This window comes from Labeo rohita, unplaced genomic scaffold (assembly GCF_022985175.1).
Source record: "Labeo rohita strain BAU-BD-2019 unplaced genomic scaffold, IGBB_LRoh.1.0 scaffold_701, whole genome shotgun sequence".
Classification (NCBI taxonomy): domain Eukaryota; kingdom Metazoa; phylum Chordata; class Actinopteri; order Cypriniformes; family Cyprinidae; genus Labeo; species Labeo rohita.
The window spans coordinates 25,579-40,452 of NW_026129636.1; the positions used below are offsets into that span (position 1 = coordinate 25,579).

The 14,874-nt window shown below is 38.6% G+C and overlaps 1 protein-coding gene across 1 annotated transcript in view; it reads left to right on the forward strand.

The window, feature by feature from the left end:
• LOC127161643 (E3 ubiquitin-protein ligase rnf213-alpha-like) overlaps nucleotides 1-13,433 on the forward strand; it is a gene marked incomplete at its 5' end in the record, with an annotated part of 39,008 nt that extends 25,575 nt beyond the window's left edge. The window contains 12 exons of the mRNA XM_051104368.1: nucleotides 126-300; nucleotides 393-487; nucleotides 3,366-3,617; nucleotides 4,275-4,407; nucleotides 4,830-4,910; nucleotides 5,015-5,195; nucleotides 7,799-8,000; nucleotides 8,150-8,227; nucleotides 8,492-8,689; nucleotides 9,251-9,340; nucleotides 9,431-9,609; nucleotides 12,630-13,433. Coding sequence (XP_050960325.1) covers nucleotides 126-300; nucleotides 393-487; nucleotides 3,366-3,617; nucleotides 4,275-4,407; nucleotides 4,830-4,910; nucleotides 5,015-5,195; nucleotides 7,799-8,000; nucleotides 8,150-8,227; nucleotides 8,492-8,689; nucleotides 9,251-9,340; nucleotides 9,431-9,609; nucleotides 12,630-12,783 — 1,818 coding nt within the window. The remainder of the gene's footprint in view (nucleotides 1-125; nucleotides 301-392; nucleotides 488-3,365; nucleotides 3,618-4,274; nucleotides 4,408-4,829; nucleotides 4,911-5,014; nucleotides 5,196-7,798; nucleotides 8,001-8,149; nucleotides 8,228-8,491; nucleotides 8,690-9,250; nucleotides 9,341-9,430; nucleotides 9,610-12,629) is intronic.
• Nucleotides 13,434-14,874: the final 1,441 nt, after the last annotated feature.

Below are 14,874 nucleotides of genomic sequence, written 5' to 3' on the forward strand. Positions count from 1 at the left end.
GTAATTCCTCCAGGACACCGGACCTCCAGGGCCGAGTTTGGACACCCCCTGAGGTAGGAGAACTTAGTGAAAGCAACTTTAGCTTCATTCTGCATTGGATCTTCATTCTCTTAAATGTGTCTTAGAGCATCAAGCAGATCATCAAGCCTGCTGTGCCAGATCCTGGGCCGTTCCTGATGGCCCATCTTTTGAAGGACATGGAACAGCTGAGCAAAGTTCTGGGTAAGGGACTGGACGATACAGTCAGTACCATCCATTTGACCATCCACAGTCTACTGGAACCCTGTCAGCCCAGCCAGTGTAAGAGCTCTCAAAACTCACCTTACATTTCCACATACCATATTGATCTTATGCCACAGAAATTCAAGAAATGTATTTGTTTTTATAAACAGGGCCTGCTCCTTATGACAAAAACCTTTCCTCTAAAGATGCAAGAAATGGATGGGAAAATGCCATGAATACTGACGTCATTACACATCAGCTGAAGGTAAACATGCTTTCTTTTAGTGTATTGTGTATCTTGTATATCTACTGTATCATGTTTGATTTAGCATTTGTGCATTTCCTCCATTTGTCATTATGTCTGAAATGGATAGACAATTATTAACGATAAAATTGAATACATTTTAAACTTTAAACCATCTGGTACACTTTATAGCCTTAGGCTTGATGTTGGGTTTGAATCCATTTGCAGATGTTTATTTAAAAAGTAAATCCAAATAAATAGGCATATGGATGGTCAGAAATACAAGCAATGGTCGATGATCAAAATAGTCAGTCCAGACAGGGAAAAAGCAGTCATCCAATAAAGGTGATCCAAGTAAACAGGCAAAGCTCCTCAGAGCCAGGACCTAATAATAAACGTTAACTGGTGTCTGAGGTGATTTTGGGGCCCTTTGGATGTTCTGACATTTTTTTTTAATTTATTTTTTTTTTTTTTTTTAAATCAGCACAAACTGTGCTTCAATAATATGTGAGCGAGATGGATGTACATGGTTTGATTTTTTTTTTTTTTAGGAAAAAAAAGAGATGGTTTTTGGAAAATAAATGTTTTGTGATAAATGTTGAGTGTAACAGTGCGTGTAGGACTGCGCAACATGACGTAGGAGTAAATGCAAAGTCTTTAATAAAACCCTCAGGCAGGGTAACAGACGGACAGGGAAACTGTTACCTAGAGTGTGCATGTGTGTTCCATTGTAGCCTCAAACTCCAAAATCAAACTTTTAAAGGGGTGCTAATTACAAGGACAGGTAATGGGAATGACGCTAATGAACAGGAAGAAAAAAATAAGTCTCTTGAGGAGGCTTCAGCGGAGGATGGACACCCGGGGGAAGGACGATCAGTGGGTTCCAGGGTGGATCAGATGGAGGGAGGAGCCAAGGAGGAAATTGAACAGTCCAGGGAGGTGACGAAGGAGGGAGGGGCCAAGGAGGAGACAGGAGGGATCTGGAGCAGTAAGATGAGACCAAGGCCACAGCCATGAGGGTGACCCACGGTGGAGCCGACAGAGGGAGGAGCTATGGTGGAGGAAGGGCTGACGACTCCGGGGGACCGACCGACTGAGACGGAGCAGGTGGTGGAGATGGAGAGCCGATGATCCTGGGCGACACTGAGGATCAGGAGGGCTGAAGGCAGAGCCCAACTGAGGCAAAGGCAGGATGACCAACCAAAGCAGAGCTGGAGGGAAGATGGAGCCCGGTGGAGCTCCATATACTGTAGATATATATGCAGTGGTTACCATTGTGCTGAAGTGTAGCGCTGTCAATCGTAATTTTGAATTTCAAATCATATTTTCTCATTGAATGAAGCATGGAGCTGGTGTGCATGTTTTGAATGTGTTTCTTCTGAGCTTTATTGAAAGATATACGTTGAGTCAACTTAATGGATTTAAGCTAAAATAACATCCTCTTGTTTTATGTTTCATAATCTTGGTTGAGCTAGGTTACAACAGCAAAACTAGAATTATGGGTAGTATCAAATAGAAATACCTCCTTTAAACAATGACTGCACAGGTTCTGTTGTTTCACTTTTTACAGTGTACAAGGTCTCTGGAAGAGGTTTGGTGGTATTTATGTGGTATTTATGTTCTGTGTGGTTAAGTGAGCAGTCCGGTGGTGGTGGCTTCTTCCACTGGTTGTGATGGGTTACAATGCAGTGGGGAAAGGAGCAGGAATCCATATCAGCAGTGCTGTCGATGCTGATCTTCTGGAGCACCAAAGGGTCCTAAAATCTGAAGCACACAGAAGAGCGTACCTTTAAGTGAAGGCTTGCTAGGAATCGTCTCTAGATGGCTAAAGGACAGAAACTTCATGAACCAATGAAAAGTCCTTCCTGGGCTTTGTTCTAAAGGTGTAGGAGGTGTATATTTGTTGTTCTAGTACTGGATGACATTGGTTTGTTTTAGTCCACTTTCTTCAATTAAAGTATATTGTCAGTGTGACTGCTTGTTTCAGAGCGAACTGTGTTGATTTACATGTGTGCATCTTATAATGATGTGTTTTCAGAGAAGACTGGTTCACAGTAAATGCTACCTCTTACAAACTTCATACTGATCTCTGCAAGTGCTGTGAGTGGACAGAAGCATGGTTGTCGCTAGACCCTTTTTACTGGGGCACATGCCCCACATTAATCTACATGCAACAACACTTCTAAAAGCAACGCAGTTTAACCAAAATCAAATTGGCCCATGCACGCAGATATCCATGCCGGTGTGCGTCTGTGTTTTTAACTGCAATGCGCACGTTGCACAGCCTTTCACGCAGAAGTGTCAGCATGCAGTTGTGGTGGGCTATAAAAAACATGACGAAACCAGTGCTCGAATGCGGCCTGGTACGCACCTGTATGTCGCACTTTTAGCAGCAATGTGCCCTGCATTAACTGCCTTAAAAAAGGTTAAGAACATTTATGTAAAGTATGATGAAGATGCTTAAAGCATTAATGTACACATTTACTTGTAATGCTTGTTGCAGTGTAGGAATAGTTGGTTACACAGGTTTGTTTACATGCAACTGGCGTTCAAAAAAGAAAAATGATACGAGTAATGGGGGTCCTGTGCCCCAGTAGAGCTCAAGATCTAGCAACACCCCTGGACAGAAGACCGTAGTGTTACGAATAAAATTAAACCCCTACTCAACGAGAAATAAATTGACCGTAACAAGTAAACAGGGATCCTCTTTAAAAGATCACTGGATCACTGCATGTCAAGTGACCATTAACTGTCATCAGAGAACTATGAACATGCAAATGTGTTGTTAAATTAAAATATTGACTTAAAACCTTAAGAAAAATAAAGTTTGTCAACCTCAGAATTACTGAAATGATTATTAGTCGCAATCCTACTTTCTATTTTTTGATGTCTTTCTCAGGTTCTGGAGCAACAGCTAAAGGAAGTGAATGATTCCATCAGGAAAGATGAGCGAGTGTCTTCTAATCCAGTGATGAAGATGACATTTGGGAAACCAGAGCTTTTCCTGCGCTCTTTGCCCCAGAACTCCCTCATCCATAATTCATCCATCTGGAGCTGCAGGAGGAAGGTCTCATTGTTGAGTCTTGCCCACACTGTGGAGCAGAACAATGGCCGTGACACTTTACCTATACTCTGGAGGTTCCTTCAGAGGGTAAGATATTAGTGGCAGGCTTATAGTTGTTTATTATTATTTTTTATATTTTGTTTATAGTTATATTTTAGTTATTTTACTATAATAAAGCAGCATGAGACAAACAATTAAAGGTAAAAAGGTAGAGGACAAGTGACTGTGTAATAGCGGTTGCACCAACTAGTCGACTTTAATACTCTGCCATGGTGCTTTAAGCGTGACTTCGACTAGTCGCAGGTCCTATAGAGGGTGCAACAGAATAAGAAATCTTTGAAGTCCACATTTACGCTCTGTTTCCAAACAGTTGAAATGACAAAGAACTGTATATTCCGAAAGCGCTCCACAAGACTTACGATTATATATCTGGATGTTTAAAACTTTAATGGCAGAATGCACGTTTTAAACAGCTTATTGTACAGGTAAGTTAATCACCGTTCTAATCTAACAGACAGTACCTGGCACCTGTGCGTAATGCATAATGCATAATGACTGCGCGCATGGAATCATTCAGTACTGCAGAAATTTATTGTCATTGCCATGGTAACCAGATGTTACATCTGGGCTTAGCTGCAGTTCGGGGGACACTACCATCATTGTTTCCTTGTTGGTTTGTGCAGGATTGTTTGATAAATATAAATAATTGCTTATCTGATCTAGCTAATACACTGTTTATTTTAGGAAGCAGAACTACGGCTGGTAAGGTTCCTTCCTGATATCTTGGTTCTCCAGATGGATTTGGTAAAGAAGTTCCAGAACATGACAGACCCAACCTTCAAAACCATAGGAGGGTTCCTGGATAGCCAAAAAGAAGGTACTGGCCATATTAGAGAATGAAGAAATCATTTGCCATGACATAATTTTGTCTTGGTGCAGGGGTGGGCCCTTGAGATTCAGTTTTTCTGCAGAGGTCAGTCCAGCCCTAATCAAACACACATGAACAAATTCAACAAGGTCAAAATCAAGACTTTAATAAGGCTGGAGTTTGATCTCTGCAAGAAAGTGAATCTAAATGGGCAGCGTTGTTCAGCTCTGTCTTAGGGTCAGTGTGAGGATGTTGATTGATATGATTAATAAATTAATTGTTGTTAATAACTTCAGCAAACTTGTTGGTGGTTAATTTACCCATTTCAGTGCAAAAGCATTCAGCAGTCCTGCAATCATATGGCATTTCTCCATAAATAATGATTATGTTCACAGTAAACCCAGTAATAGTGTCATATTTTCAACCAACAGTTTCACTAGCTTGGTATAAAAAGCACATAAACATCTTCTTGTCAACATGGAACCAACTCAGGATGTCTCTTGCCACCACAGGTAAACCAAACCCTACTTGGTTACCCAGTTTTAGACCACTGTTAATCATTTCTTTGGCAGATGAGCAGTGTTTATTGTTTGACGAATGAATGTTTTTCTGTCAGGAGAGATAAATCTGCCAGCTGAATACACACAGAAGGATCTGGGTCTGGACACTGACCTGGAGGTGCTGCTGCCACAGAGACGTGATCTGGGCCTGTGCTCCACTGCCCTCGTCAGCTACCTCATCGCCCTTCATAATGACCTTGTGTACACTGTGGAAAAACACACCGGAGAGGAGTCTGGGTAAGGAGTTCAGATGTCTCGTGTTATTTGTTGTGTCTTATATAGGAATCATTGCTCTTGTAAGGTTATTGAGTTGAACAAAGCCTTAACCCTAAGCATGAATCATTATAGCATGACTTCCCAGTCAACACGTGAGCTCATGCGATGATTACAGTGACATCACACCATTCTCAAAGTGTTACGCTCAGAGTGTGAGTAATATGTGAGCTCACTGTGAATTCAAAATGTTGAGCAGCGGAGCTGGAAAATCCAGGTTCCGTGAGTAAAAGTCCTCCCCAGTAACTTGTTCCAATCACCTGGATTTGCTAATTAGCACAGTTTTTCAGCCAGGAGGTCGTTCCTTTCAACTCACAAGCAAGTCTGGGGTCAAATCCCAAATCCTTAATGAGAAGATGAAATGACTAATTGAATGATAATTGTGCATTAGTGACTGACTTCAATCAACTGAAAAAAGCATTAAATCTCTCAAGATCTGATTAAACAACTTCACAAACAGCATCGCCAGCTTCACTCACTGCTAACCATTGAATTTATTTCATGTCTGCAGAATTTCTAATTTAGAATTAACAGAGGTTTAGATGTTGTTTTATTGTTCAAGAAAAGAAATAAAGAAAAAATGAATGAATGAAAGAAAGAAAAAGAAGAAAAAAAACAGGACGATACATTTTTACCTCAGACCTCGCATGCCCTTATAGAGACCTCATGACCACACGAAAGACTAGCAAGGTGTGGGATTATTTTGAAGTTTTGTGCAAATGGTGAAATATCAAACTGGCTTACAATAACCCTACTGGAGTGATGCATAACAGGCACATCGTAGGCGTTAGCTTAGAGGCTAGCCAAAGCCAGCAAAGGTTATATAAATGTGAAGAATCAATCATTTCAAAGATTCCAAACTCTCCACCATGGCCAAGACCAAAGAGCTGTCTATAGATATCAGGGACAAGACTGTAGACCTACACAAGGCTGGAATGGGCTACAAGATCATTGCCAAGCAACTTGGTGAGATGACAACAAAAACACAAAATAACTGTCAATCTCCCTCAGTCTGGGGCTCCAAGCAAAGATCTAACCTCATGGAGTTTCACTGATCACTGAGGAACACTGAGGAATCAGCCCAGAACCACACAGGAGGATCTTGTCAATGATCTCAAGGCAGCTGGGACCATAGTCACCAAGAAAACTATTGGTGATGCTGTACACCGTGAAAGACTGAAATCCTGCAGAGCTGCTCAAGAAAGCACATGTAAAGGCCCGTCTGTCTGGGGTGTTAAGGGGACAGGACAACTGCACCGCATCAAAGAGACCATGGACAGGGAAGTGTACTGTCGAATCTTGGGGTCCTTCTCTCAGCCAGGGCATTGAAAATATGGCGTAGATGGGTATTCCAGCATGACAATGACCCAAAACACACAACCGAGACAACAAAGGAGTGGCTTAAGAAGCAGCACATTAAGGTCCTGGAGTGGTCTAGCAACAAGGGTTTTGCCACTAAGTGCTAACTCATGTTTTGCGAAATCAAATACTTATTGCACTCATTAAAATGGAAATCAATTTCTAACTTTTTAAAAAGGTTTTTCTGGATTTTTTTTTTGTTTTGTTTTCTGTCTCTCGCTGTTCAAATAAACATACCATTAAAATTATAGATCATTTTTTGTCAGTGAGCAAACGTAAAAATTAGCAGGGGATCAAATATTTTTTCCCTTATTAGCTGGTGAAAATACTAGTGTTCTAATAGCCTAATCTTGGCCACCACTGTATATACACACGTGTGTGTGTGTGTGTGTGTTTGCTGTATGCATGAATTATCCTGAATTATTGGTCTTGCCTTTCATTTATATCTGGAAGAGAATTTGATTGAATCTATGCTTGTAACCCCCACCCCCCAAACTTCTGTAAAGTAGAGGCCATGTTTTTTTTCAAATGGTCAATTAGGGTAACTCTGATAGATATGGTATATTTTTTGAATGGCTCTAAAATTATGTTCATTTGATGCAATGACAAATGACAGAATTTAGTTTGTTGTGAACAAATGGTAAATAAATGTTTGTGATTTGTGTAAAACCCTTTTTCAGATATTTTTAAGTACTGGTTGTTTTCATTAGATACTGTGAAAACATTTGATAAGTTTGTGCACATTGATTTGAGAGAATTATTTGCATGATTTGTAATTTGTATGAACTTAATGAAAATGTACAATATGTTTAGGACATTTTCAAAGTGTTTATCTCACTGTGTTAACAGTTTTGAGAACAGTGACTTGAGTTTGGAAAAATGTGTCAAATCAATTCAGAAAAACTGCAAGTAAAGATCATGTTCCATTTTGTAAATTTCTTACTGTAAATATATCAACATTTATTTTTGGATTAGTAATATGCATTGCTAAGAACTTGATTTTGTACAACTTTAAAGGCAATTTTCTCAATATTCTTTTTTTTTTTTTTTTTTTCACCATCAGATTCCAGATTTTTTTTTTTTTTTTTTTTTTTGCACCATCAGATTCCAGATTTTTACACAATAACAATAATACTTAGCTACTGTCTACCTCTCTACTACCTCTGTATTTTTCTATATCCTGTTTTTCTGTGTCCTATGTCTGTCAGTTACACGGTAAGCCCAGCTGACCTGACGGAGCTGCATGTGATCCATTATGAGTACGAGCGGGACCTGCTGCCGCTGATCCTGTCCAACTGTCAGTACAGCATGGAGCGCCGACAGGAAACACTGATGGAGTACAACCTGCCCAGCATTCAGCATCAGATCTTCACCCGCTTTCTACAGGGCAAACCTCTCATAACCCTTAATGTATGTCACTCCACCACAATGGTTGGAAATGTGTGATTAGAGTTAAAACAATATATATATATATACATATGTATATGTGTGTGTATATATGTGTGTATATATATATAATATATATATTGACTGTGAATTAATTCTATTTGTTGGTGTAGGGTATTCCGACAATGGTGAAGAGACAGGACAGAAATTATGAGATCATATTTATGGATGTGAAGGGAAAAGTTCCACAAGTAAGTTGCATTATTTGTTTTAGCATAATACATTATAACCGTTAAATGAATCTATTGGTTACAATTTAGTTAGACGAAGGTCCACAAAAAGGTTTTAGTGTGAAAATGAACATTTATTTACATTATATGTATATATGCAACATATATATATATATATATATATATATATATATATATATATATATATATATTAAATCCATGTTTACAATGCAGAAATATATTTGTATAATTTCACAAACCATATTGTGATTTCTGCATTCAAAGGAGCGGCTGCAGGCTCTTACACAACACAACCTGGTGAAGGAGCTGCAGTCCTACAGTGACGTGTGTGAAGCGCTGTCCACGGTTGAGCTGGCGCTGGGTTTCCTCGCCATGACCGGGGGAGAGCCACAGGTGCAGCTGGACACTTACTTGAAGGAGGTGCTACAGATGTCTGACAACATGGCCCCACACGTCCTCAAGGTTGGAAATGAGCAGACACTTTCATCATTATTTGTCTGTGCAGAGCAGTGTCTTTTCACTTGTGTTAAACAGGAAAATAATGATTCAATGAGGAAAGCAAAATATTTCAATGGTATAGATAGTATAGATAGATCATGATTAGACATGTTTCTCTTCAGGTGTTTATACACATTCTTGTGCTGAGTTAGACAGACCAGATTGAAACAAAATAGAGGCCTTGAGATGCAGATTCAAAAGCTGAACTACTTTTACTGTAATGTCACCTTAAGTGCAAAATGATAGAATTGAAATAGTGTGCAATGAATGCAAGAACAGTCATTCAGTAGAGTAAAATGTAATGAAGCCTTCTCAGAAAAATTTAACCTAAAAAAGCTGTCATGGATGGTTAACAGCAGATAGGATTTTTGCTTCTCCATTTACTTCACCAGCAAAGAAAAAAACATGAAAATGATTCTTTAATTTTCCACAAGTGAAAACATGTAGGGAGTCAATTAATTGTTCTGACCCAATCCCAAATAGTAATATGGCTGTGTGTGATGCTTCAGTAAATTGTGTGTGCAGGCATTGGGCAGGTGCGGTCTGAAACACTGTGTGGCGCTGTGGCAGCTGCTCAGCTCTCTCAAATCAGAAACCCTGCTTCGCCTGAAGGGGGTGAGACACTCATCACAGTAAACACAGCATTCTGCTTTGTACTCTCAGTGAGCTTGTATGTGATCATGACACTGTTCATCTGCTCTTCAGGACCCTTTTAAAGACATCAGTGAGGAGTACAAACAACCTCTGCAGGAGGAACACAAGAGCCAGCTCACTAGTTTTTTGACTAAATCCAGCGCTGGTGCCTTCCTGTTGGAGATTCATGAATTTCTGCTTTTAGTGCTGAAGAAACCAAAAGACACAGACACTTTCAGGCCTGACTGGGGGTAAGCAAAATTGCTGTTTTGAATACAACATTGATCACTTCCCAGTCAACCATTTGATCTGACAGTGATCTCACCATGAGCTAGCAGTATACTCATGTTGTGGTCACAATGTGAGGTCAAAGTGCACTAGCTACCCAGCATGCATTGCAGCATGACTCTTTGGATTGTTACCATTGTTGAGATTCATACACTGATTCGTGATGTCTTTGTTTTTAATTAATTCAATGCAATTGAAGTTTATTTGTATAATGCTTTCCACGATACAATTTATTGCAAAGCAGCTGTACAGAATTTGTAGTATTCTACAATATATTTAGTAGCTTACTAGTGGTGACTACTGTATGTCAAGTTGATGTACATATGGCAGAGATGTATGATAAAATCAGTAATGGTGTAGTCAAACAGGTGATGAACACTATTAACAGTAGTGATTATGAGTTGCAATCACACTTGCAGCACAGTTTGGTAGTGCTGTTTGTTGTTTCAGGGTTGGCATCTTCTCTTCTCAGGTATTCTGAATCCAGACTGAATCTTGTGTAATTCCTAGTTACAGAAACAGAGAAACAAATAGAGAAATAATTAGCGTAGCTGCGCATTTGATCAGATGTAACTGAAGTACATGGTTATGAGATACATTATTTGAATGCTTGGCTAAAAAGATGTGTCTTTAATCTAGATTTAACAGAGAGAGTGTGTCTGAACCCCGAACGTTATCAGGAAGGCTGTTCCAGAGTTTGGGTGCCAAATGTGAAAAAGCTCTACCTCCTTTAGTGGACTTTGCTATCCTAGGAACTACCAACAGTCCAGAGTTTTGCGACCTTAGGGAGCGTGATGGATTGTAGCGTGGTAGAAGACTAGTTAGGTACGCAGGAGCTAAACCGTTAAGTGCCTTATAGGTAAGAAGTGCTATTTTATAGCTGATGCGGAACCTAATAGGTAGCCAGTGAAGAGACTTTAAAATTGGGGTAATATGATCATATTTTCTTGACCTGGTAAGGACTCTAGCAGCTGCATTTTGGACTATCTGTAGCTTGTTTATTGAAGATGCAGGACAACCACCTAATAGTGCATTACAATAGTCCAGTCTAGAGGTCATGAATGCGTGAACTAGCTTTTCTGCATCAGAAACAGGTCACATGTTTCGCAGCTTGGCAGTGTTTCTAAGATTGAAGAATGCTGTTTTTTAACATGAGAAATATGATTTTCAAAAGACAAGTTGCTGTCTAATATAACACCCAGACTTTTGACTGTAGTGGAAGTAACAGTACATCCGTCTAGTTGTAAATTGTAAGTCAAAAGATTCTGTGTATTGTTTTTAGGTCCAATAAGTAATATCTCTGTCTTATCTGAATTTAATAGCAGAAAATTGTTGGTCATCCAATCTTTTACATTTTTAACACACTCTGTTAACTTCGATAATTCAGAAGTTTCATCTGGTCTTGTTGAGAGATATAGTTGAGTATCATCAGCATAACAGTGGAAACTAATCCCGTGTTTTCTAATAATATTACCAAGGGGCAGCATGTATATTGAAAATAGTAGAGGACCTAGAACAGATCCTTGTGGCACTCCATACTTTACTGGTGATAACTGAGATGACTCCCCATTCAAATAAACAAAGTGGTAGCGATCAGACAGGTAGGATCTAAACCATTTTAAAGCCTGCCCTTGGATATCTGTATATATTGTTGTAATCGATCTATGAGTATGTCATTAATTAATGATTAAGTCATTATGACACTGCTGGTTCCTATACTGCATAATCACAGAGCTATTATAGTAGTAACCCTTCGCAAAGACTGCATACTGAATCTAGATGACGACTGTGTTGATATAATCAATAACAAACCAATATCACTTGATTGCGGTCTCTTTTTCATTGCAATAACAATGTGCTTTACAAACACAGCTCCAGCAGCTCAAAAAATATAATATTATAAAGTTAGGGGTCAAAAGCCCAACTAAAATCACTATGATGGTATCTCCAAACAAAACAAATCATCATCTAAATCTCTATTAATTCTTAACAAGCACTTTTGTAGATGTCTGAGAGAAATAAAGTCAGTCTGGTTAATAATGAGTGAAGCTGGTGATTCTTTTATTTGAGTTCATTTTGATGTAAGGCTGTGGTCAGTTGTATGTTTGGAGAAGGTTAGCTGGACATGCACTCATACTGTGAGCTCACCGTGAGGGACCACTGTGATATGAATGTGATAGTGCTGAGAAAGAGGATACAGAATGCCCCCCAGTGACAGATATTTGAACTGCCTCCTCTCACCTGCTCAACTTTTTGAATGTTTCACACAATGAGAATGGTCTGATGTCACTGGGATCATGGCATGAGCTCACGTGTTGACTGGGTAATGTGATTCCTGCAGAACAAGTGAGGTGTTTCTATTTCTGATCTGACTACCTCTGTCAAGTGTTCTAAAAATTCATTGTAAACTTACTCTAAAACGTTGTCACCACTTTCAACTTTAAAACTTACTTTCAGCAGCTGCCTTAACATTTTAAGTTAAATCAACTTAAAAATACAAGTCATTTTAACACATTTTATTGTGAGTTGAAATAACTTGTAGTTTTAAGTTGATTTAACTTAACATTTTAAGGCAGCTGCTGAACCTAGGTTTTTACGTTGAAACTGGTGAAATCTATTTATAGGGTAGCTTGTTAATTATTTTCCATCAAGGTACTGCTTTCAATCAGGTTGATGAATTCATCAGAGTGGTTCCTTGGTTAACATCTGACTCACTTAGTGAACGCAAGTTAATCGTATTTTCAGCCATGCCTGTTTTGGAATTAAGCCATTTTTGTGTACTCAAGGCTCATTAAATTATGTAAATTAATTAATGTAATTTCTGACTGGCTATGTGGAACTGATCCTCCTCTGAGCCCCACTGTCACGTTGACAAGTCGCCTACCAGCCTGCGTTTGTACTGCCTCATGTCCAACATATGTTCTCACTCTGTGTTGACAATGGCAATGCATCATAAACTGATTGTTTTCTGTCTGTCCTCCAGTCTGAAAGAAACGGTTGTGTCCTACATGGAGCGTAAGGGTCTGGACGTTCCTCCTGAGGTGGAAGAGTTCTTCCCTGAAGAGGTTCTGCTCTCGCAGTGCATCGAAATGTGGAAGTTCTCTGCTCTTCTGAGACACGGAAGAAATCAAAATTAGATCCTGGATGAAGTACTTCTGTTTTCTTACCCAATCACTCATATTAGATAAAGCTTAGTTTTGATTTACAAATGATATATATCTATACATCAGTTGCTCAGTACTGACGTTTTCGCATGTTGATTTATTTTGCCTTGTCTTTTTTTGCACGTCGAAGAATTCGCTTGCTCCACTAATATACAATACTGACAGATCTTGATTAGAATATTTTAGCGCACAAAGTATCTCTCTAGGATAGTTAGCAAGAATAGTACAACTTATTACAAAGTTGCAGACAACTGTTTAACCATTCTTTTGTAATGTGTTTACTTGTGTGTACTCTTACGTACATATAAACTCATTTAAGTCCTGACTCGAGGGCCTTTAGCAATCACATCCCTCTCACTCCACCACTTCACTTTCTTGCTTTCTATTCCTATTTGTCTGACCTAATGGATGAAATGCAAAAAAGAAAAAAAGAAAATAAGTGTGTTATAGTATATATTTGGGACATTGTTCATCAAAATGTTTTGGTAAAAATGTCATTAGATTGTATATTAAAAGGTGTTCCATACAAATCATTTTCAGGGGTTTTATTCTTAATTTTACGATTTCTAGCAATGTTTCTATGGACCAGCATGTTTGCTGCAATCAATCAATGCAAAATGTTCTTTTCTGTGACTTAAACTGATTTGAATAAAAATTATAAACTTCCACTTCAAAGCTGGCATGTTTTGTAGTTTGTGAATGTCAGATATGACAAGTTATTTTCTTGATGTAAAAGGTTATCTTAAGCTTAAAGGCAAAAGGTCACTCCCATATGGACATGAAGTATTATAAAATTTAGCTTTTACCAAAAATGAATTTCAAGTTTAAGTGTATTTTTACACCCTGTCAATCATCTGAAGGTTTAAGCTAAATATATTTCCATGATTCATTAAGTTAAACGGTTTAAAGCGGTTTTATTAATCCTATGGGCCAAATCATTACACTGCTGTAGTTGGGCATTAGGTATGCTTCAATTCATGGCGTGCTGTGCCGACGGATCGCCATCTGATTTGGAGCAGTGCGTGTTGGTAGAAAATGTCTGAATTGAGACAGCACAGATGGCATGTCACTGAGAACAGCATCAGCAAATGTGTGTAGTTTTGGTGAAATAAAATAACTGTAATCAATAAATTGTGCGTCATATTCATGTAAATAACGCGCATTATTCAGAAAAACGTAAATTGTACTAGCTTGCTAGATATGATATAGATATCTAGACATATTTATCTAGATATGATATAGTCAGTCACATGTGTTACTGTAATAGTTAAATCAGAAATGGTTGGCTTAGGCTACAGCTTGCTACACCTCATTAGCGTTGTCAAAAATTTCGATTTTTCGATAGGCCTATTAGGGCTGGGCGATAAATCGATTTTATCGATTAATGTGTAGTTTACATCGATTTGTTTGAATGAAAATCGGTTTTCTCTTTAATATCCGCCGACGCTCCCCTCTGGGCTCCAGCAGTTCTGAATGGGCTCAGCCCTCCCCCCACACATTTACCATATTACAAATACACTAATATATATTTGTATTCAGAAAAGCAAGGAAAACAAATAACGCGTTATATTATTGATACTGATATAATACAACAGTTAAATAAACAAGAAGTTAATATTAAGTCAGTTACATTGTCTGAGACAACTAGAGTACTGATAATAAGAACTGTGTTTTGTTCATACAGTGTGTTCAAAATTCAATAAATGCAGAGTACCATATGTAATGGGGGGGGGTAGGGGTACTTCTTAGGGGCTAAGCCCCTTATCTCTTCTGACCCTAGCAACGCCCCTGGTTTGGTTACGTTTTCACTCAGGTTGGCTAGCTAACCTTAGCTAAACTATTTTGCTGCTATGTAACATAGTTGCCTAGTAACAGATAGCCTACAAAAAAAACAATAACAGACTTATAACACAGATTATTTTATTGATTAACGTTCAAAACGTAGCTATTATCAATTAAAATAATATATTTAGAATAATATTAATAATCCATTTAGTTAAAACTCTGAGCTTAATTGGAATATGAGCTGGCCTGTGTAGAATGTGCGCGTCCGGTGTGCTATAC